Source organism: Crocodylus siamensis, chromosome 3 (genome assembly GCF_052110815.1).
Source record: "Crocodylus siamensis isolate JL-2025a chromosome 3, ASM5211081v1, whole genome shotgun sequence".
Taxonomy (NCBI): domain Eukaryota; kingdom Metazoa; phylum Chordata; order Crocodylia; family Crocodylidae; genus Crocodylus; species Crocodylus siamensis.
Genome location: NC_143397.1, coordinates 130,242,156 through 130,263,755, shown reverse-complemented (window position 1 = coordinate 130,263,755; position 21,600 = coordinate 130,242,156). Strand labels below are relative to the sequence as shown.

General features: G+C 52.5%; 1 protein-coding gene across 5 annotated transcripts; it reads left to right on the top strand.

Annotated features, from left to right (window-relative positions):
• Positions 1-1,553: 1,553 nt before the first annotated feature.
• Positions 1,554-21,279, top strand: TFAP2A (transcription factor AP-2 alpha). 5 transcript variants are annotated; one of them, XM_090039178.1, is made up of 7 exons: positions 1,554-1,711; positions 8,192-8,626; positions 11,706-11,757; positions 14,219-14,450; positions 15,448-15,566; positions 17,742-17,883; positions 19,205-21,279. In XM_090039178.1, exons 1-7 carry the CDS (start codon positions 1,679-1,681, stop codon positions 19,491-19,493), a joined length of 1,302 nt encoding a protein of 433 aa, XP_089895304.1. In that variant the 5' UTR covers positions 1,554-1,678; the 3' UTR covers positions 19,494-21,279. The 5 variants fall into 5 exon arrangements, with proteins under 5 accessions (XP_089895304.1, XP_089895303.1, XP_089895306.1 ...); XM_090039177.1 differs by lacking the exon at positions 1,554-1,711 and adding an exon at positions 2,969-4,143; XM_090039180.1 differs by lacking the exons at positions 1,554-1,711; positions 19,205-21,279 and adding exons at positions 4,583-5,912; positions 18,694-19,003.
• Positions 21,280-21,600: the final 321 nt, after the last annotated feature.

Sequence of the window (21,600 nt, the reverse complement as noted above, 5' to 3'; positions counted from 1 at the left end):
GCAAACCCGGGTGTGGGGGGAGATTGCCTGGGGCAAAGGAGCTGGCTGGCTGGCGAGCAGGGGTAGCCAGGGGGCAGCGATGGGGGCGGGGGTGCTTTCAGTGGGAAGGAGAAGAGCCCCGCTGGGAGCTGGGACCTGGAGGGGATGGGGCACAACTGGGAATAAACCTCTCTGCAAAATAAATAAATAAGTAAGCAAATAAGCGTCCAAAAAACACGCCTCAGGGGAAACACGGGGGCTTTTCCAACAGGACTCGGCCAGCTGCGCCAGATGTGCGCCCACAGCCTTGAAAAGCAGCCCCCGCTTGTCTGTCTTCTTGCTTGCTTGCTTGCTTCCCTTTGCAAGGGCGGGTCCCGCCTTGCACTGGGGGTCGCCACGGATTCCCGCCGCCCCGCTAATGGGTGTAATTTGAAGCCCACTGTATCACCTCGGCGAGCGCTGGAAGATCGGGTGTGAAGCGCTCATTTCACGGCTCGCTGCTCGCTCCCGGCCCCTCCTCTCCTCTCCTCTCCTCTCCTCTCCCGCCAGCAACAGGTCACGGCCCAGGTGCGGGGAGCGCGGGGCCTGCGGAGATGGAGGCTCGGCGGAGTCCCCCATCACCCGCCCTAGCCCCGGCCACGGGACAGGGGAGCTGCTCTGCGGGTTGCCTGGGTCGTGATTCAGTCACCATGGGCCCCTTGGGGGCTACAGCACAGGCTCCCCCACCGCCCTGGGTATGCTAATGGTTTGCAAAGGACTCCCCCTCGACTCGGCGTTTGTTTTCTGCCAACCTGCCCACGAGCGAGCTCAGGACAGAGGGCTTTGCTCTCCCCCCCCAGCCCAGCTCCACTCTTCTCCGCAGCTCTTCACGGAAGCCAGAGCGGCGGAGGAAGCGGTCCCGCGGCCAGGCTGCTTCGGAGCCGGGGACTGAGGCGCTGCCCCCGGGGGAGCGGCCGCGAGGAATCCCCCTGGATAAATCACGGCAAACAAAAAGTCCCGTCTCCCCAGCGCCGCTCCGATGGCAGAGTCCCCAGCGCGCCGGGCGAGCCGCCCCCTTCCCCCGGGCAGGGCCAAATCCAGGCGAGGGGACGCCCAGGGCGCTGTGCTCCCCTCCTCGCCGCCTCCGCCCTCCCCGACAACGAATGGCCCGCCGCCCCTCGCCCCCCGGGGGAGACACCCTGCGCGCCCTGCCAGCCCCCCTCCGCCTGAGCCGGGGGGGCTTGGGGGGCCCGATCCGGCCTGCGGGCGATGCAAGGAGCACTGGGCCCAACACGGTGCAAGGCAGCTCCTTGCAGGCGGGGAGATGCGCAGCCCCCCCCCCCCCCGCTCATGGGGACCCAGACACCCCCGGCCTCCTCTTCCTCACCCCACTGCCAGCCCGGGGCAGTGCAAGGCTCCAAGCACGCCCCGGTGGCTGGAGAGCGGGGGCGCCCCTGTGGGGGCCGGGGACACCCTTGGGTGCAGGGCGGCGGGTGCGAGGGCCCGGCTCAAAGCTCCCCGGGCCGGCTGGGAGTGAGCTCGGGGCGGCGCAGCGCGCAGGCGCGGGGGCAGGTAGCTCCCAGCTCTTTAGGACCAGGTGAGCGCGGCTGCAGGCAGGTAAGAGCAGGGCTTTGCCTAAAGAGATCGCAGGGAGCAGCAGGCGGATCCCCCCGCGGTCCATGACCAGCCGGGACCTTGCCAGCAGGAGCCCGCCGCCGCAATGTCAATCCTCGCCAAAATGGGCGACTGGCAGGTAAAAGCGCAGCGCTGGGCCGAGGCCGCGCAGGGAGAGGGGGGCATGCCCCCAGGTCCTGCCCTGGGGGCTGGGAAGTGCTGCTCCCCGGGGCGGGGGGCACCCCACAAGGCAGCCCCTTGCGCTGCGAGCTGCCAGATGGCGGAGGCGGCGGCCCAGGATGTGCGATCAACAGGTGGCAGAGGAGAAAGCCAGGCCGGAGGGGTCGGCTCCGGGCTCCCCCGAGGTGCACACGCCTGTGCCTGGGACTTCCCCAGCCCCGGGCCGCGCTGCCTGGGGAAGAGCCAGGGGCCCTGGAAGAAGAGCCCCGGGAGGCATTGAAGTCCCAGCGCGGGGGCTCGGCACTCTCCAGCTGCGTGTGTGTGTGTGCGTGCGTGTGCCCTCCCACGCGCTGGGAGGGCAGGGGGCAGTGATCGCCGCCTGATCGCCGGGCGTGATCCTCTCCTGCCCCGGATCGCCAGTTCAACGTCCCGGGCTCCCCTCCGCCGGCCCGGCCCTGCTTGCCAGGGGACCAGCAGGCGGCTGCCTTGACTTCGCGGGAGGGAGGCCCGGGGCCCAGCACCCACGTGGAGCCCCGCCGTCTGCCCGCTGCTATTCCGCGCTGCGGCCCGGCCAGGACATCCTCCCCCAAACACGGGGCGTCTGGGCCGCGATTTGCATCCCATCCGGCAGAGCCGCCGCGGCCGGCTGGGCTGGGCCAGGCCGGCGGCCCCGCGCTTAGTTTCCTTGCAGATCCGGAGTTCTGTAAAAACTTGGGAGCTCGCTCTCCCCGATGGCACCAGCCGCTGGGCCGGGAAGAAAGGATGGGGGTTCCCCCTCCGCCGGGGTCAGGTCCAGGGGATCCCGGAGAAGGATTCGTATTATTTTGAATCGAATTCATTTCTACTCCCGCTTTCAAGCCCGCGCTCTCCGTGTCGCCTTTGCCTCTTAGCCAAGGCCCCTCCAGCCCCGCGTATAAATCGGTGCAACCAAGGCGGGGGGAGGCGGCGAGACCCGGACCCCGCGGTTGTTCCGCCGACTCGGCCAGCACCGGGATCCGGGGGCCGAGATGCCCGCCCGCTCCCTGGCCTGGCCCTGCCCTGTCCGTGGCTGCATTTCTGTCCCAGCCCCTGCTTTGGAAACGGCCGGCTGAGCAGCCCTTGGGGGCCAAGCTGCCAGCACGTGTTGGCTGGCGCCGGGGGGGGGGGGGCAAAGGGGGCACAGGCAGGGCCCAGCCCGGGGGGCAGAGGGGCACAGGCTTCAGATCTCGCCCTTTTCCCCCACGACCAGTTGCCGGGGAGATCAGAGCCACAGGTCGGAGGCTGGCAGGGCTGAGACCGCCCCTGCCTGTGCCCAGGCCCGGGGCGGCGGTGCCCCATCCCTGCAGCTGGGAGCTGTGGAGGTGGAAACCGTGCGGCGGAGCCCTCCAGTGACTCCGGACGGGGTTGCCATTGGATCTACCTGCGCCGGCCAGGCCTCAGGGCTGCCACGGCGAGGTGGGCACAGGCTCCCCTTCCCTAGGCTGGATCCGGCTTGGCATAGGCCCCTTGATCTCGGGGAAATCAGAGCAGGAAGCACCCCCAGGGCGCTTGGAAGTGGGTTGGATCTGGGGCTAGCCGGGTGGAGCAGGGCTAGCTGATCAGGGGGGAGCCCCGACGCGAGCCCGGCTGCCAGGGGGTCGGGATCATGAAGGAGGCTGGAGTGAGGAGTGAGGCAAGGGCTGCAGACGCAAGGCGTGCAATGCATGCCCCGTGCTCGCCCGGCCGGCCGGCTCTCGGGTCTGAATCGCAGCCTTTGGCTGCCCCCCGCGCTCTTGCGTGCCCCCGCATCCTCGCTTCCCCTCGCTCCAGCCGGTGTCCGCGCAGGCGGGCGAGAGCCACCGGGCCACAACCGTGGCACGAGCAGGCTGGAAGGCGGGGTGGGGGGCGCTGGGCGCCGCCTTTCCAGCGCTGCGCGCAGCATCCGTGCCCCCCCCCGGAGTGGCACAGCCGGCCGGCCCGCCTCTCTGCCTGAGCGGGGCTGGGGGCATGGCGGGGCTCCGAGCCTCATCCCCAGCCCCGAGCTCAGCTCGTCCCAGCAGCCCTGAGATTCGCTGGCCCGGGCTCCCCCCGCCGGTGCCCAGGAGCGGCGCGGGGCGGGCCCGTGGCACCCGGGGCTCGCGGGCCCCTTTATACCTGTGTCCATCGCTGCAGGTTGTTGCGCTGCAGAGCAATTGGACTATTGTTGCTATGCTAATGAGGCGCCGGGGCTGCCGCCGCCGCGCCGGCACAGGGAAAACTTTCTGCCATTAGAGGGAGATCTCCGAGCGCGCACGGCGAGCCCGCGCCGCGCCCCGCACCGCCCCGCTCCGCACCGCGCCCGGGCTCCGCGGCCGCCGCAGCCCCGCGCCCTCCCGCCGCCCCATGAAAATGCTCTGGAAGCTGACGGATAACATCAAGTATGAGGAGTGCGAGGTAAGCGCCCGCCCGACGGCGCCCGCCCCGCCACGACGGGCTGCCCGCAGCCTCGCTCGGCTCCCGCCGCGGGGTGCGGGGCGCGCGCCCGCCCAGGACCTCTGCTGGGAGCCTGGGCACGCTCCGCGGGAGGACGCGGAGGTGTCGCGGGGCAGCGCCCGGGCAGCTGGCAGCCGGCCGGTGCCACCCCCCGCGTCGGGCTGGCTGGGACAGGGCAGACAAAGGGGCGAGAGGGGCGTCCCGGGTGCCCTCTCCCGGCCACGGGCATCCGCGGGCCCGGGCGGCACGAGCAGCGAAGCGCTCCGCAGCCGCCTACCTCTGGCCAGCGGGCTCTGGCTCAACGGGTTTGAAGCGAAAAATCCCCCTAACACCGGGTTAGTATATAGAGGGGGGGGTGTGTGTGTCTATATTTTATATAATATGAACATGTGTATATATGTGTGTGTTTATATGTGGGTACAGTTATATAGGTACATGTGTATATATGTATATATGTAGGTATATTTATATATATATAATGTACGTGTATATATATGTGTTGTGTATGTATAAATATGTACATGTGCATATATGTGTGTATACATATGTATATAAGTACATTTATATATGTGCACGTGTATTGTGCATACATATGTATATGTAGATTCATGTGTATATGTGCATATAAATATGTATATATGTTGGTACAATTATATGTATGTATATGTGTACATTTATATATGGACATGCGCATACAAATATATAAGGAGGTACATGTATGCATATGTACATGTGTATATAGGCACCTGTGCATGTGTATATGTAGATACATAGATGTGCATATATGTATGTGTATTTATATATGTATATGCATCTATGCACATCTATTTATATATTATATGCAAACGTGTATATATTTTATGCGCATATGTATTATGTGTAGTTATATATTGTATGTGTGTATTCATTATATCTGCATGTGTATATACACATAAACATGCATATACATATAGAGAGAGAAAAAGAGAGAGAGGTACGCACACCTAAACTGAACTGGAGCAAAACAAAGCATCCACTCCGCAGCGGGGATAATTGCGGGCTGTGCGTGTGCCCGGTTGGTGCCCGCCAGCATCTGGACGCGGGGCTGCAAGCAGGAGCTGGCGCGCCGCAGCCTGGGCCACCGAGGCGGGGACTCCGCGCGGGCCCGATGCTTGCAGCGCCGGCTCGGATGCGCGCGTCCCGCCGGCCGGGGGGAGCGGGTTTTCTCGCCGGGGCTGGCACTGCTGCTGTGCGGGGCGGCGGCGGGTGCTCGGGGCTGAGAATTTCAAAAAAAAAATTCCTGTAGTTGTCTGAGGCGTTTTCCGCATCACTGCTGTTACGTGTGCCCGCGAGTTGCCCGCGTCCCCGCCAGCTTGGGAGAGCCCCCCGGCAGCCGGGAGTCGGGGCGGGCGCGGGCGCCCAGGTGCGGGAGGCTGCGGGCGGCGGGGCCGGGGGTGGCGGCCCGGCAGCCGGCAGGGAGGTGCCGCGCGGGACTGGCGCAGCCAGTCGGACGGGTTGGGCCGGAGCGGGGAGCGCCTCGCGTCGCCGCCTCTCGGTCCCGGCAGCAGCGCGGAGCGCCTCGCGGGCGCCCGGGGGCAGCGGCTCGGCTCCGGCTCCGGCTCCGGCCCGCCCGCAGCCGTCGAGCCATGGAGGGCGAGCGGCCCCAGCAGCCGAAAGACTGCTGCAAGGCCCGGCCTGCCAAGGCCCTGCTGCCGCTGCCCTTCGAGGAGGGCTACTCGCCGCGGCCCGAGGTGCGCCCCTGCTTGGGGGGGAGGGGGGCAGGGCAGCTCGGGGCCGGGGGGGCTCCTCCCTCCCTCCCCCCTCTCCCTCCCCCTGCGCCCTGCCTGCCTGGCTCGCTGCTTCCCACCCTCTGCCTCTCCCGGAGCCTCTTTCTCTTTCACTTTTGCATGCCCTGCAACCTTTTAAAATGTTGCCCCTTCCCTGTGATTCGTCAGACGCGGCGGCATGTCCCCTCTCTCGCGCTCGCTCCCTCTCCCTTTTTTGTCTCCCTCTCCCTCTCTCTCTCTCTCTCTCTCTCTTTCTCTCCCCCCTCTCTGATTAGACACACTGATTCTTCATTCAATGGACGTCATTTAGAACAGGCTCTGCCTTGAGTTGCTTCCTCGCTTCACGCTCGATTTCCAGCCATTCTTCCCTTATTAAGTATTCGTGTAATATTAATAGTCATGAATATCTGCTATTAGGAGGCTGGAGGAAGGCAGCGGCACATCGCGGCTATTAGGAGCTCAAGTGGAGCAGCAGCTAAGTCCAAGAAGGAGGAAAGGAGCCAGAGAGAGGGAGGAAAAAGAAAAGAAAAAAGAAAAAAAAAGGATTCAGAAACAAGCACACACACACCAAAAAAAAAAAAAGACTAATAAACTTTGATCCTCCTCCTCCTCCTCCTCCTCCTCCTCTCAGGACAGCCTAGAGATCGCCTTTGCAGCCGCACATGAAGGGCATCAGGACCTGGTGCAAGTTCTGATGGATTATCGTGGCGCTGCCTCGCCGCACGAGAGGTCCTGGCGGTGCGGGCTCGTAGGCAGAGTCTAGAGCCGGGCTCCTCTTTTTTTGTGCGAGAGCGCGTGTGAGAGTGAGTGTGTGTGTGTGTGCGCGCACAAGGGGGGCACTTCTCCTCCGTGGTTTTTCTCCCCCGGCTTGTTACCCCCCAGCCGCTTCGCAGATGTTAGTACACAGTTTTTCAGCGATGGTGAGTTGCTTCACTCTTCTATCTCAGGCTTGTGATGTGTCTTGTTTGCTTGCTTCCCCCCCCCACCTCTCTCTCTCTCCCCCCCCTTCTTATTGTTATTGTTGATGATGATACTTTGGGTTTCACACCCCGGTTTCCTACGGGGAATTTCCTCCCTTCCTTATGAAGATGATGATGATTATTAATTTAATTCAGTTATAATTTTCTTCCTCCACCTCCCCCCCTCCGGGCTGCTTCAAGTGAACTACAAAAGGCTTGTTAGTACCATGCCCGGCTAATTTCCTCCCCCTTTCCCTTTCCATGGGTTGATTTGCGCTATTTCTTCTTTTCCTGCCTCTCTCTCTCTCTCTCTTTTTTTGTCCGGGCTCACCCCTTCTGATGCCGGGCATTTCACGAGAGCCGCCTCCGCGTCTCCGGGAGCGATGCCTGCGCCCTAGACATACCTATGGGCTACTCAGTGTAACTCCCCATTTCCAATTAAAACCCGGCTAAATAATGTGCCTCCATTTTTACTGTTGTTTATATTTCTCCAGCTGCCTGCTTCGAGATATTCTGTTTTGGTCGCCCCCCCCCACCTTATTATTTCCCCCCCTGGCAGCCTTTGGCTTTGTTTCTATTCCTCGCTTTCCACCTCCACTCAAATACAGAGAGATATTGATTTAATTTTTTTTTTGCACCCTGCATCTTTTGGCTGCTCCCCCCTCACCCTTACACCCCCTCTCTCCAAAACCCAGCCCCCCTGATACAGCGTCTTTGCATCCGATCGCGTCCACAGAGAGGGGGGAAAAAAAACTTATGCTGGAAATGATTGGCTTCCTCGAAGCAATTTCGACGTGTTTCCACGTTAGAAATAGCCACAAAATGGCAGTGGGCTTTGCTTTCCCCCGTGTTTTGCTTAGATGCCCGGGCGATAAGCTGAACCATAATATTGGTTTAGTTGCATTTAAAGCCGGGGAGATCCGTGTCGGTGGTGGCAGGATTAAAATCGCTTGATTTTTGCATTATTATAATACATATATTTTTTACTGCAGCCTCTGGGTTGGATTCGGATTCTGGTTTTATCGGAGCGATTGTCGGGACAGCCCCGTCCCCTCCGGCGGTGTCAGAGCAGGGGGTGGGAGGCAGAGCCCCGGGATCGGGGCCTTTTGGGGTTGAGGTTATTTGCCTGCAAAGCCTCCCCGGTCCTTCTGTCCTGGGGATAGGGCTCGGCCGGGAGCTGGGGGTGGGGGGGTGGGGGTGCAACTGCCCGGCCCGCGTGTCCGCCCGCAGCTGGATGACATCTTTGTTTCTCTCCTCTTGTTTCCTCCCCCACTGCCTGCCCAGGACCGTCACGACGGCACCAGCAACGGGACGGCGCGGCTGCCCCAGCTGGGGACTGTGGGGCAGTCCCCGTACACCAGCGCCCCTCCGCTCTCGCACACCCCCAACGCTGACTTCCAGCCCCCCTACTTCCCTCCCCCGTACCAGCCCATCTACCCGCAGTCTCAAGATCCGTACTCCCACGTTAACGACCCCTATAGCCTCAACCCCCTGCATGCCCAGCCGCAGCCCCAGCACCCGGGCTGGCCAGGACAGAGACAAAGCCAGGAGACGGGGCTCTTGCACACGCACCGGGGGTTACCGCACCAGCTCTCCGGCCTGGACCCTCGAAGGGATTACCGGCGGCACGAGGATCTACTGCACGGCCCGCACGGGCTCAGCTCAGGACTAGGAGACATCCCCATCCACTCCATACCTCACGCTATAGAAGACGTGCCGGTAAGGAGCCCGCTTGGCACACGCGATCAGCACCCCCCACCCCACACCCCACCCCTGCTCGGGGGTGAGTGCCATCCCCAAGGCCGGGTGGCAAAGCCATTGTCACCCTCAGGAGCCAATTTCAACCACAGAGCCCGGGCCCCACGGAGAACAATGGGTCGCCCGGGCCCCGCACCACCCTGTCCACCCCCCTCGGAATAAATCACCTTACTGTCATCCCCAACCATCTCGGCCTTTGCCGTGACAATAAGCTGCTAGGATTGGAAGAATAGCTAATACCACCGCGGGGCCTTGCATTGGGGATTTCGCACCGCCTTGGGGAAAGGGAAGGGAAACCCCCCATTACCATACAAGCACACACATTTGCCTGAAATGTAAGAGCTGGTCAAATGGAGAGGCAAACATTACTTCCCCGGATGAAATAAAAGTGGGTGAAAGTGGCAGAAGAAGGGGGTGGGGGTGGAAATCAGTTCCCACTGATTACAGAATTGGCATCTAGGCTAATGACGTCTAAAGTTGTAAGAGGATCCTCTCCTCTGAAGGAATTAAGTGACAGATCGGAGGAGAGGTATATTAAAATGCTGCCTCCTTCTTTTAGCAGGCGTGCTAAGGGTGACCTCATAAATCATTAGCTATAGGTTATCAAATTCTCTGCAGCTCTGCTTCCCCCCACCCCCACCATTAAATTAAATGTTTGCAGCCTATTGGATAATACATTATTTGGAGGTCTAATTCTGTTATCAATAAGTACAGTTCGAAATGATTGCTAATTAAGCATGACATTAGCACACTGGCTATTTACAAAGCCAGAAAAAGGCCATTGTTTCCCCGGGAAGGACCTGATGCAACCTAATGGCAACAACTGTTTGTGATCAAAGTTCCTGTTCCTGGGTTTCTCCCTGAAAATGGAATTAGAACATGCCAATAAATTTATTAAGGCTCACAGCGCTCCCACTCCGGCCGCATTTACTTGCAGGAGAGGGGAGGGAGTCTGATGGGATCTGGATGTGATTTTTGTTAAAATGCCATCCCAAATTACAGGATCAAATATTACAACAATATATCCGCTGACAGTTTAATGATTACAGTTTCATGTTGCCAGGATAATGTTCAGATGAACTTACCTATTTCTTTTTCTTTTTTTTTTAATTTGGTCATTTTGAAACCTTTTTTCTTTCTTTGGTAGATTATACTTCCGGAAAATAGTGAATTTATTGCAGCTCTCATCTGGCTAAATTAACCACAGAAAATTGCTAGTTTCTGGTTAAGCAGTTTTGGGGTAAACGGGTGCATTTCCTAAAGCCGAGGATTTAGTAAGCAATTTGGATCTTTTAAGAACAGATCGATATTTTTTACTTGAAAGGAAGGAAAGGAAGGGAAGATTTAGAAAAAACCAATTTGTTCACTGCAAGGGCCGTGGCTAGAAAAGCCTGACCTGAAATATTTTTTTGCAATCCTGTTTGGTTAAGCTGGAAGGTGAAGTACGCGTGGGGGCTCTTTCCAGATATTTTAAGTACAAATCGTTTGATAATAATTCATAAGGATTCATGAATTATTATCAGTGCTATACATCGTGAAAACCAAAAGGCATCTGGTTTAAATCCTTTCCGTCTGTAAAACTGAATCAGCAGGATGCAGGGATAAAGGATAAAACGAGAAATAAATGCATCTTCTAAGAGTATTTTTGCATCTTTTAAGACTTTATTCGGGTGGACTAATATAGTTCTCTAAGGGGATGAGAGTCAGGAAAAAATGTTTTTTTCCCCTCTTGTCTTGCTGCTGCAGAAGTTAACCTTTAATAAAAAGGATTGGTAAATATTTAAGAAAATCAAGTCGATGGTGAAAATTATTTAATCGTAAATATCTCTGTGGGATTTTAAACTTAACAGTCCTCCGTGTATGGAATATATGTAGAAATAACACAAATAAAAGTATTATGCCACACTACATTTACTTTATGGGTTTAGGGTGCATGCATAAAGGGATCATATTTCCCCATATAGTTAAAACACAAGAACTGCAGCAGTAGTCATTTCTGAACATTTCTCAATTTAATTATACTTAAATCCAGAAGCACTTTAGGCAAGTTACAAATGAGAGCATTGAGTATAATAAAACCTGTAATAAAGCAACTTAGTACCATCCACCCGGAATCATTGAGATCAGGCACAATTAACAGGAGCATAAATCCAAGACAGAATGGAAAATGTTAGAATCAGTATTATTGTTGGACAAAGACTAAAGAAGGAAGTAATAGTTTTTTAAATGGTAATGCCTGGGTTTTGTAACCATTGCGAAATCTTGTATCTCAGCAGCACTGGTGTTAATTTGTAAACACAGCCAGACATTATATTGCCTGTCAGTTGTTGTTGTTGTTGGCTTTTTTTTTTTTTTTTTGGAATTAGAAAACATGATTTCATTTTACTTTCTAATCACGTCGTGGCTCTAGCACACACGATCCAGCTGCAAAAGGCACCGCGAGCCCTGACACTGGACAATAGTAAAAGCGGGAGGCACTTTCGGGTTGTCCTGCCCTGGCTATAGGGAAAGTGTTGCAAATGCCTTTCCTCCTTTTCGGGCTCCCTCCCTCCTGTGTATGTGTGCAGGATGATGATGATGATTTTTTTTCCATTGCTCCCTCTGTTTCTCCCGCTGGCTTCCATTGTTGTTTCCCCGTGCCCTGGCTGCGGCAGGCAGGCAGAGCAGGCTCGCCTCTTGCTAGAATATCTGCAGGCTTTTTGTGTGTGTGTGTGTGGGGTGGGGAGGCTTGGAAGTGCAAAGAGAAAAAAACCCTGCGGGGTGACTTGCATTTCAGGGTCCTTTGGGAGAAGCCCAGGTGTTTTGATTTCGGGAGGGAGAGAAAGGGAAAGGGATCTAGGTCTGCTTTTATTTAAAACCCTCCAACTCTCCCTTCTGCTCCCCCACCACCTTTGGAAAAAAAAATCCGACATGAATTTGTTTTTCACGTCGTTGGAGGGGAGAGAAAATGTAACTTGTAGCACACCCCAAGCCTTCCTAAGCTCGGTTCCCTTTTGTGATGACTCTCCATTGACACCCCTCTGTATTCCTTTTGTTGCAGCATGTAGAAGACCCGGGTATTAACATCCCAGATCAAACTGTAATTAAGAAAGGTAAGCCATTTCCTTTCGCATTCCGAGCATGTCCTCACAAGCTGGGTACTATTGAAGGGAGAATTTGCAAAGCTCCTTCCCCTCCTCCTTCCCCCCCCCCCAATATCATTTACTAAAGGCTGTGCATAGAAAATAAAATAGATCAGCCGGGCTTGAACTCAGCCTTCTGTGTAGGAGCAGGTTTTGCAAGAAAGTGCTATCGTTTGATGGAGAAAATCAGATCAGGGTGGGTTTTTTGTGTGGGTTTTTTTTTCGAGTGCGTCCTAATGCATTTCTGTTTTGTGCTTCCACCAATTTGTCTGGCTGAGTGACGTTATTTAATGGATGGCAAGGGCTCTGCAATAGTACGGAACAGTTTGCCTCCTTTTAATCACGAGGATGAAGGAAAATAAAATGGTAGATGGCTTCGTAGCAAAGGCGTGGAGTTCTTTATAGTGTGATCTCTGGGAAGCTTTGGGTGGGGAGGGGGGAGGTTCCTCAGTGCTTGGAAACCGGTTGCTAATTGTGTCAGATTTAGCTGGTGGTTTCGCTCAGATCTTCCTTCAAATGACCTAAGGATTTCGAAAATCGCGTTCGGGCTAGTTTGCAAAAGGCGGTTCTTGGTGGCGAGGTGGCAAGTGATTGGTTTGCACGGGAGGTGGTGGAGCAGCACTCGCTGGATGGAGGGCTCCGAGCAGTGGCATGCCGGACTTCTCTTGGCAACACTGCGGTGTCTGGGGAGTCTCTGCCCCATCAGAGCGAGATGCTGGAGAAAGCCGTTCTCCCTTCTTAACCCCACTCGCTATACAGTAGGCTAGTTTAAAGTTTCAATTTTTTTTTCTGTCTGTGAAGCCTTTGTCACGTCAAATTAGATGTGCAAGGGATAAATCTTAAGAGATGCTCTTTCCAAGTCGACATGATAATTGGCTCTTTTATTAGTAATCTCAAGAGTTCGTTTAACTCCTATTGTCTCTATTAGCCTCCCCAGAGCTATTAATGTCACAAGTGATCTATCCAAAATCTAACCCCCCTCCCACCCCTGCCATAGGCTTGGGCTATCCCCACCAAGCTACATATGGGGGGCGGGGAGCCCGGGCAACAAAACAGGGGGAGAATAACCCTTTTTTAATGCACCCGCGTGGAACAGGGATGCAACGTACATTGCATGCAAAACCAGCTGGGCGGATTGCAGTGCTGCTTACATCTGGTGGGAGCCGCCAGGGCTCACCGCACTTTTGGGGTGGCTCTGAATCAATTCCAGCAATAGCCTCTGCTTGACTGCTGGGGCTCGATTATTTTATTTATGTTATATATATATATAGGTCGCTGTGTGTGTGTGTGTGGCTGAGCCCGCGAATCAGCCGGATTTTTTGTTGGGGGGGTGGGGTATCTCTTCCCAAGAAAGGCTCTGCCATTTGCTCATTGAGCTTGCTCTCTGGGTGAGGGCTGCCTCCCTGTGTATTAGGCATTTCTCACGTCCAAACTTCTAGGCTGAAAACATTAGAGCCGGCTGCACTGCACACGCCAGCTTAGCCTTTAGGAGCTGGATTCAGAGGCAGCTTGCTGGGCTCTCATTAGTATTGCTGTTACTATTAGTACTGTTGTTGTTTGTGGTATTATATTATTAGTAGCGTTGGTATCAGTATTGTTGCTGTTATTAGTAGCATTCCTATCAGCTTTGTTACTATTGATACTAAAGGTACCAATAAGTTCCTATTGATACTAATGCTACTATTGATACTAGAGCTACTAATATACTCCTATTGATACTGATGCTACAAAACTGATAGGAATGCTACTACTACTAATGCTATTGGTACAAATGCTACTCTTGTCACTATTTAGCAGTAGCAGTACTGTTGTTACCATGGGCACTGGTATTGTTGCTATCATTACCACCATCATCATTGCTATCACTGTCATCATTAGTGTGGCCATCATTCCCCTTTATGCTGAATAATATCAGCGGTAAGAATAAAAATCATCATTGTTGCCATTATGACCGTCCTCGTTAGTGGTGTTATTATTATTAGCGTTGTTATCATTGTTGTTGGTGTCGTTAGCCATTACATTATTATTATTATGATGATTATTCTGGGGGCGAATCCCCTTGTGAATCCCTCCCTCTCCCGCCTTATACCGTGCGGGGCTGGCAGCCGAGCCGATTTGCTTTGGGAGCTCGATGGCTCTTCTTCACGAACAAGGGCGCCGGCGGGCCCGGCTGCTCCTAGATTTCTTGCCCGGGTTTGGCGCGGGGGAGAAACGCGCCTGGAGCGTGTGTGCCCCGCCCCCCCCCGCGATGGCAGGAGCCAGCCCCGCGGAGGTGGCTGTGGCGGGGCGGTCGGAGCCCACGCGGGGGCGGCTGCGAGCCGGCGCCTGCTCCGCGCGGACCGTGCGGGGAAGGGGCGGGCGGGCCGGGGGCTGCGGCCGGGGCACTAACGCCGCTGCCCCCCCTGCTGCCCCCTCCCCTTCTCCTCCGCAGGCCCCGTGTCCCTGTCCAAGTCTAACGCCAACGCCGTCTCCTCCATCCCCATCAACAAGGACGCGCTGTTCGGCGGGGTGGTGAACCCCAACGAGGTCTTCTGCTCCGTGCCGGGCCGCCTCTCGCTGCTCAGCTCCACCTCCAAGTACAAGGTCACGGTGGCGGAAGTGCAGAGACGCCTCTCCCCGCCCGAGTGCCTCAACGCGTCTCTGCTGGGCGGAGTGCTCCGGAGGTGAGGGCCGGGCCGGGCCGGGCGGGGGACGGGGCTCCCAGCGCCGTGACAGCCTCGCCATTGCACTGCCACCCCTGCCCACCCCTGCAGCTGAAGCCAGGGGCCGGGTGTCCCTGCAGCCAGGGTGCCAGAGCTGTGCGGGGCTGGGGCCCCGGAGGGCACTGGGCTGGCGAGGGACCCTTGCCGCAGGGAGTCAACGAGGTGGAAGGGCCCTCTTCCTCCCACGCCTCTTCCGCAGGTTTCCCCTGGTTGCCAGCAGTTATTACAACAAAGTTTGGGATCTGTATTCAAGGGACATCCGTCCTTCACAGATTTCATAGACATTAGGGGTGCAAGGGACCTCACCAGATTGTTGAGTCTAGCCCCCCTGCCATAGGCAGGAAGTCTACTGGGGTCCTTCCTTCCTTCCTGTTATACTCTTGTCCAAGCAGTTAAAGTGCACTTGGGTAGGGAAGAAAATCCAAGAGGAATGAACCCCACCACTTGTATTTAAAACCTTTGGTCTCCCCCTGCCTGGGTTACAGCTGATAGGCAGGTGTTTGGAGAATCCTTTCTTGGCCCAATCCAGCAAAGCTCTGGAAATAGGGGTGTCTCTGGTCTTTGGGGCCAAGGCTGGAGTTCATGGCTGCTGGAAGGAACTTCTCTCCTGGGTTGGGAAGGTGTCAGGAGCTGGGAAACCATGATGGTTTGGGTCATTGCCTAGGTAGCAGATCCGGGAGTGTTGCTCTCAGATCTGTGCTTGTTTAGGAGTTAAATTGGGGCTCTGGACAACATGGGAACACTCAGCACTCCAGACCTTTGACCCACAGGATATCATCTGCAGGTACCAATTGGGTTCGGCTTTGCCAGGTTTCCTCCTCCTGCCTGTTCCTCACATCCAGCTTCCTTCACCATCAACATTATCTTCTGATATATTTGGGGGAAGGTTTTAAAAGGTCCTGAAATCTGACCTGGTTCCTATCAGTCTTGTTTCTAAGTGGTTTTGTGTGTGAAACAGGGCAAAATCTAAAAATGGAGGGAGATCTTTGAGAGAGAAACTGGACAAAATAGGATTAAACCTGCCAGCCGGGAGACGTAAAGCTGCTAATGTCACCTTACTCACGTCGCTAGTGGAGGGTAAGTGACTCCAAGATTGGAAAGGCTCCTTCAGAAAAATAAGGGGGGGGGGTTGTTGTTTTCTTTTGCCTGTGAATAGAATGCCCCCCCCCGTTTGAAGTCTGAAAGGCGTTATTTTCTCTAATCCTTAGGGCTGAGGAAAATGTTCATTTTGTAACTTGGCCTTTTGTTTTCACCTGAAATGGACTCAAAGACAATCCTGAGCTCTTAGCATTGCATCCTCTAGAAAGTATTTGCATTGGATACATGCTGGGTCATATCCCACTGCCTTATTCAGTGGGGCCAGGAATAGATGCAGAGGAATATGCCAGGAACTCGAATAAAGACTGCAAAATGGGGTGGATAAGTGTTATTCATTTGAGTGACAGTTTACAGGAGCCAGTTTAAATTTCCCCTGTTCCTCCGTTCCCACACTGAGGACTAGGCAATTTTAATTTTTAAAGAGCTGCCGCTATTTGCAGTTTTGTGTCTTTCTTCCTTAAACAACATAACAGTAAATCATTTAAGTTATTCTGACATCTGCATTGGAGAAATGCGTGACCATTACTTCCTGAATTAATTTGGGAATCCTTGACCTAAGTCATGAATTAAGGGTGTCCTGAAAGCCTCGGAGTTGCATTCTTTTGGTTCTCATTTTCAGAACACACGCTCTCTTTATTATACTTCTTCTCTACTTTACTTTGAGAGGAGAAGGTGAAACTTCTTTTAACACCTTCAGACTTCACATGTTTTCATAAGTCAGATGAGGAAAGCTGATAGAGGTGTAGTCATTTTTAAAATAAGGCTTACTTTGCCACAGCTGCTTGCAAAAAAAAAGATTGGATCTATCAAAACTATATTTTCATTCCTTTCCTTTAGTTTTGGGTTTGACATCCTTTTTATGTGGGTTTAGACAAATAGGGGAAATCTTTTTGAGGATGCTCAGGTTTGCTTGTTGGAGGGGCCTAGACAGCTTTGTTCTTGCTTTGCATTATGTCCTGGGAGAAAGACTTTCTTGGAGTGAAAAGCTTTATTAAAAGCTACACTTGATTAGGAAAAAAATGGTTTAGATGATCAACTATATCGTTTCTGTACTGCCTAAGAAACTGCTATATAAGTCTTTCTGTTTCATAAAGGCTTTACAATTGCATCCAACTGTAATTGCATACACTTACAATTGCCACTCTGCTGTAAATAAAAACTGGGCAGAGAGAAAAGAACTTGCAAGCAGTTTGGATTTGGTGGTGGCTCATATTTGTGATATTTATGAACACGGAAAGTGTCTTACTGTGTTCTGTTGTTCATGCAATGGGTTGCAAAGAATTTTCCTTAAAGAAGCAAGAAGGGTTGATCACCAGATAAAGTGGTAAAGATAGCCTCTCTCTCTCTCTCTCTTTTGTGGATGCTAATATAACAATGGTTTGGGCCCTGAGTCCCCTAGCGATGAGGCAGTTTCTGGAGTACTGTTATTGTTTATGATCCGCTCCATTTTATGGAAACAAGCTCACCGGACTGAGGCTTTGATGCTCTAATTGGCGCATGCGTTCTTCCGGAGCTGGAGCTAATGGCAGGAAGCCCTGCAGTAAAAACCAACTGGTTCAGGAAATTAAAACCAAAGATTTGAAAATCAACAAAACAGGCAGACTCAGTGGAATGACCCTAAAATTCTCATGGTTAATCGTTTGGGGGTGAAGGTATAATTATATGCGATCAAGTTAAATTTTAAACACTTAGCTGTTTAATGCAGTCTATTTAGAAGCTCTCTAGGAGTCGTTATGATCAATATTAATCATTGATACACTGTAAAGGAATATGGAGAGAGATCCAAGGTAAATCTCTGTTTTTCAAACAAATAGTTAACTGATGCCTATAAAGCTGAGCCGTGCAGTGTGTGTACACAGGTAGATAGGCCATCCAGCTTAGTTCTGTACCTGCCTAGCTCCAGATTGAAACTGTCAAATGCATGCCGGTGATTTCACTTTAAACTATTTTCTTGGACACATGCATTTTGCCTTGACCTAGATCAGAGCAAAGAAAACTCGTAACAGGAGAAGATGTGTCATTAGCATTCTGTGCAGTGTGCATTGGAAAAGAAAGTCTAAGTACAAAATAGCTTTTGCTAATATATTTTGCCCCTTGCGCTATGTATATTGATTAGCGGTGTGTTCCCCCCCCACCACCTCCCCTCCTTTCCAGGAGAAGCAGTACATCTAGCTAGAGATTTTGGGTACGTTTGTGAGACAGAATTTCCTGCCAAAGCAGTAGCTGAATTTCTCAACCGACAACATTCCGATCCAAACGAGCAAGTCACAAGAAAAAACATGCTTCTAGCTACAAAGTAAGACATTTACCTTGCCGGTGCCTTTGCTGACTTGGAGAGAACATCACACTGTTGGGGGCAGAGGGGTGGGGAGACCTTTTTGGTTTGTTTGCTTGCCACTTAGCCAGTGCTGATGAATGATTTTGCAAAATCGTGCAAAATCATTGCATGTGCATGGGGTGGGGGGGGAGGGCGGGGGGAGGAGGGGACTGCCTAACCGGCTGTATTTCCTAAAGAGAGTTTACATGCAGCTTTTCTTGCAAGTCGTTGTGAAACTGTGGGTGGGTGTTTATTTAAAGAAGGAAGAGAGTTCCGTAAAGGGAAATGTCTGCTGGAGCTTTTTAGCTGAGCATATCCATTGCCATACTAAAAGGAGGTTTCCTATTGACGGTAAAATAAAAGTGGCACATTAAAACCGATTTCAATGCATTCAGATCCTCTGCGGTTCCTTCCTCCTAAGCACTTCCTAACTTACTGGGTGGCTAGAGGGACATTACAAATCTATGTCCAGCGACAATCTGTCCGCAGTTAAAACGCCAGCGGAGGTTGTCATTGGTGGGGCTGCCTAGGCTTCCAGGTGGTGCGTGAAAAGAAAATGATAGTTTTGCTCTAGTTGCTGGAAATTAAAAGGCTTGTTTAGTGGCCCTTAATTACCAATGGGGATGTCACCAAAGGGCAGGGTGCCAGAGGGCCCAGGCAGAGGATGGGAGCCAGGCTAAGGCTGGAAGACATTAGCAGAGGGCTGAAGCTGCAAACTGCTTCAGCACAGCCTCGGGGCTCTGCTTCAAGGGGCAGCCTCTCTCTCTCTTTTTTTTGTTGTTTTCCCAGCCATTTGTGCAGCGCCTCTGGTATCCAGTGTGACCTCTGCACCCTGCCCTGGGACCTCCCTTCCCTCTAGGGAAGCTGCCAGCCTCCGGCTAGTGCCAGCCTGGCCTGTGTGGGAAAGTGCCACCCCCCTTCCCTCTGCCTGAAGAAGGGTGGCTGTGCCCAGAAGCTTGCGATTAAAGACATTTTTTTGTGCAAAACATCGAATTGGTTTAATACAAGATACCACCTCTTCTGATTCCCCACATTCAGCTTGCCCCTCTGCTGTTCCCAAACCGAGGGGGGCGGGGGGGACATCAAGCCCTTCAATTGCACCCCAGAGCTCCTGCGGGTAGATGCTGGGGGTGGGGGCGGGCCTGTGGCACTTAGGGGGGCGCAGTTTTGGGGGAGGGTGGCTGGGAGGCGGTGTGTGTCAGTGAGCTGGGGCGGGGGGGCTGGGCTGTGCCGCTGCTGCTCCCGGTTAATTTCCCCTCCTCCCTCTCCCTCTCTCCTCTCTGCTCCATTTGTGCCACAGACAGATCTGCAAAGAGTTCACCGACCTGCTGGCTCAGGACCGATCTCCCCTGGGGAACTCGCGGCCCAACCCCATCCTGGAGCCGGGCATCCAGAGCTGCCTGACCCACTTCAACCTCATCTCGCACGGCTTCGGCAGCCCGGCCGTGTGCGCGGCCGTCACCGCCCTGCAGAACTATCTCACCGAGGCGCTCAAGGCCATGGACAAAATGTACCTCAGCAACAACCCCAACAGCCACACGGACAGCAGCACCAAAAGCGGCGACAAAGAGGAGAAACACCGAAAGTGAGGATCCAGCCCCTCCACCTCCTCCCCCTCCCCGCAGCCAGCAGCCAGCAGCCAGCCAGGCATCTCCTGCCACCCCTCCCCCGTGCCCTCCTGCCCGGCCTGCTCTCCTGACTCCGCAGGACTGCTCTGCCCTCCCCCTCCCGCACCAGCCTCCCAGGGACTCCCAGGTTTGGAGAGAAGAGAGCAGAGGGGGGAGTGGGGGGGGCCATGGAGTCAGCAACAACAAAAAAAGTTCTTTGAGCCCCCGAACTTTTTTGTTTTGAAATAAGAAACACAAAAAAGCAGCAAAAGGACCCTTTTTTTTTAAAAAGAAAAATAAATAAATAGATGAAATGAAAACGACAACAAAAAATAATCGCTAAAAAAAAATTCTATAAGCCTCATCGGACTGCAAGCACCACCTCCCTTGACACAAACTTCTGGTAAGATTGTAGCCATATGACAAGACAGAAGCGACACACAAAAAAGCATACAACTCCCACCGCCCCCTCTGTCCCCGAGCCCCTTCCCCAACAGAAGCCACAGCAAAAGCGAGGCAAAAAGGACTGATGATCTTTTATCAGTATTGTGAATAAACTTGAACACAAAACACAGAGCAGTTCCATGTCTTCAGTTTTAGAACTCTTTCCTGTCCAAGGTAAAGCGACCAACTTGAACTTTCTAATTGCAACACGATTCACGGCTCTTCTATAAGGGAATCAGTGTTCATTGTATGTATATATTTATTTATGTGTAATTTAATGGGAATTGTAAATATGGTGAGTCTGTTTTAAGCCTTTTTTTATTTATCTGGTGATCTCGTTTACCTCTTGTTTAGTGGGTTTTAAATCTTCCCCTCTTAGTTCATCATGTGGTTCATGGTACTTATTTAGATATCAGAGGTTTTTTGGGGGTTTTTTCTCTGGGATTCATCATTTTTAGCCCTCTTGTAGCATGTTAAAGGCGACAATGAAGCAGCTGAACAAATTTCAAACAAACATGAATTTTTATATATAATTAGTATGACATTTAGTTTCTCATTGAAAAAGAAAAAAAAAAGAAAAAAATCAGTGATGTTGGACCCCTGGCAAGATTTTTTTTTAAAGAAAAGAAAGAAAAGATGTTGGTGGTTTTCCAACCTTTATGTGTTGTGGCAAAAAGAAAAAAAAATATTTTCATCCATTGTCCTCCTTCTGGAAGCGCCATCAGAGCAATAAATTAATATTGTCTTTTAGATCAAGGTTTAGTTTTTCTTTCTATTTTTTTTTTATCCTTTTTTTGTTTCAAAGAACTTCACACATTTGGGACCACCTGGTATCCTGTATTTCCACTGGCCATATTGGAAGCAGTTATAGTTGTATTGTATTGAGTTGTGCTGGCAGTAGTTTCCATGCCTGTCAATGTATCATAGTCCTTTGTTGCCCAGATAAATAAATATTTGATACGCTTTATGTCGATTTTTTTATTCAGTGGCTGTCTTTACCCAGGCGTATTTTTGTTCTTGGCAGTATTTTTTATTCAGTATGGTTACAGTAATTGAGTTTAACTCTCCCTTGACAATTGCTCCTTGCAATAAGCAGCTGAACCCATTGTTTCCCTCAAGTATAATAAAAACTTACTTTCAACTTGGAGTTCAGAGCAGGGTATCATTTAGATATTCCACTGAGTCTGTATTCAGACAAATGACACAATAAAACACAATGTATTCTTTTGGATAAAAAATTGTCTGTACTACTAAAGAAATGACACACTATCTTTTCTTTATCCAAAACATAATTTTATTTAAAAATAAAGTTTTATTTTATTTATGTTGACCTCTAGATTTTCATTTGTATTTAAGTAGATATGTGCTGTACAAAATTTTTATCTGTACATGTAAATTTGTACAGTTTAGTAGCATTAATGGAGGGAAAAGCTGAGAGAGATGTTATAATCTGTCTCAAGAAGATTATCTGAAAAGCTAAAATAGTCATTCCGTACCAAATGCAAGCCAGAAATTTGTGATGGGGGAACATTGTTCTACTGATAAAATGTGGACTAGAAAACAGAAAAGCTTCTTAGTATCCAGGCAGCAAAATCACCTCAAGATTTCTGGGCTGTGGTGAAATCTAGTGGAAGATGAATTATTT

Bases quoted from the DNA above. Each gene is read 5' to 3' on its own strand.
- TFAP2A (XM_090039176.1), top strand. From the start codon at position 5,808: ATGGAGGGCGAGCGGCCCCAGCAGCCGAAAGACTGCTGCAAGGCCCGG. The intron at 8,627-11,705 runs GTAAGGAGCCCG...CTTTTGTTGCAG, and splicing joins ACGCTATAGAAGACGTGCCG to CATGTAGAAGACCCGGGTAT. The intron at 11,758-14,218 runs GTAAGCCATTTC...TCTCCTCCGCAG, and splicing joins TCAAACTGTAATTAAGAAAG to GCCCCGTGTCCCTGTCCAAG.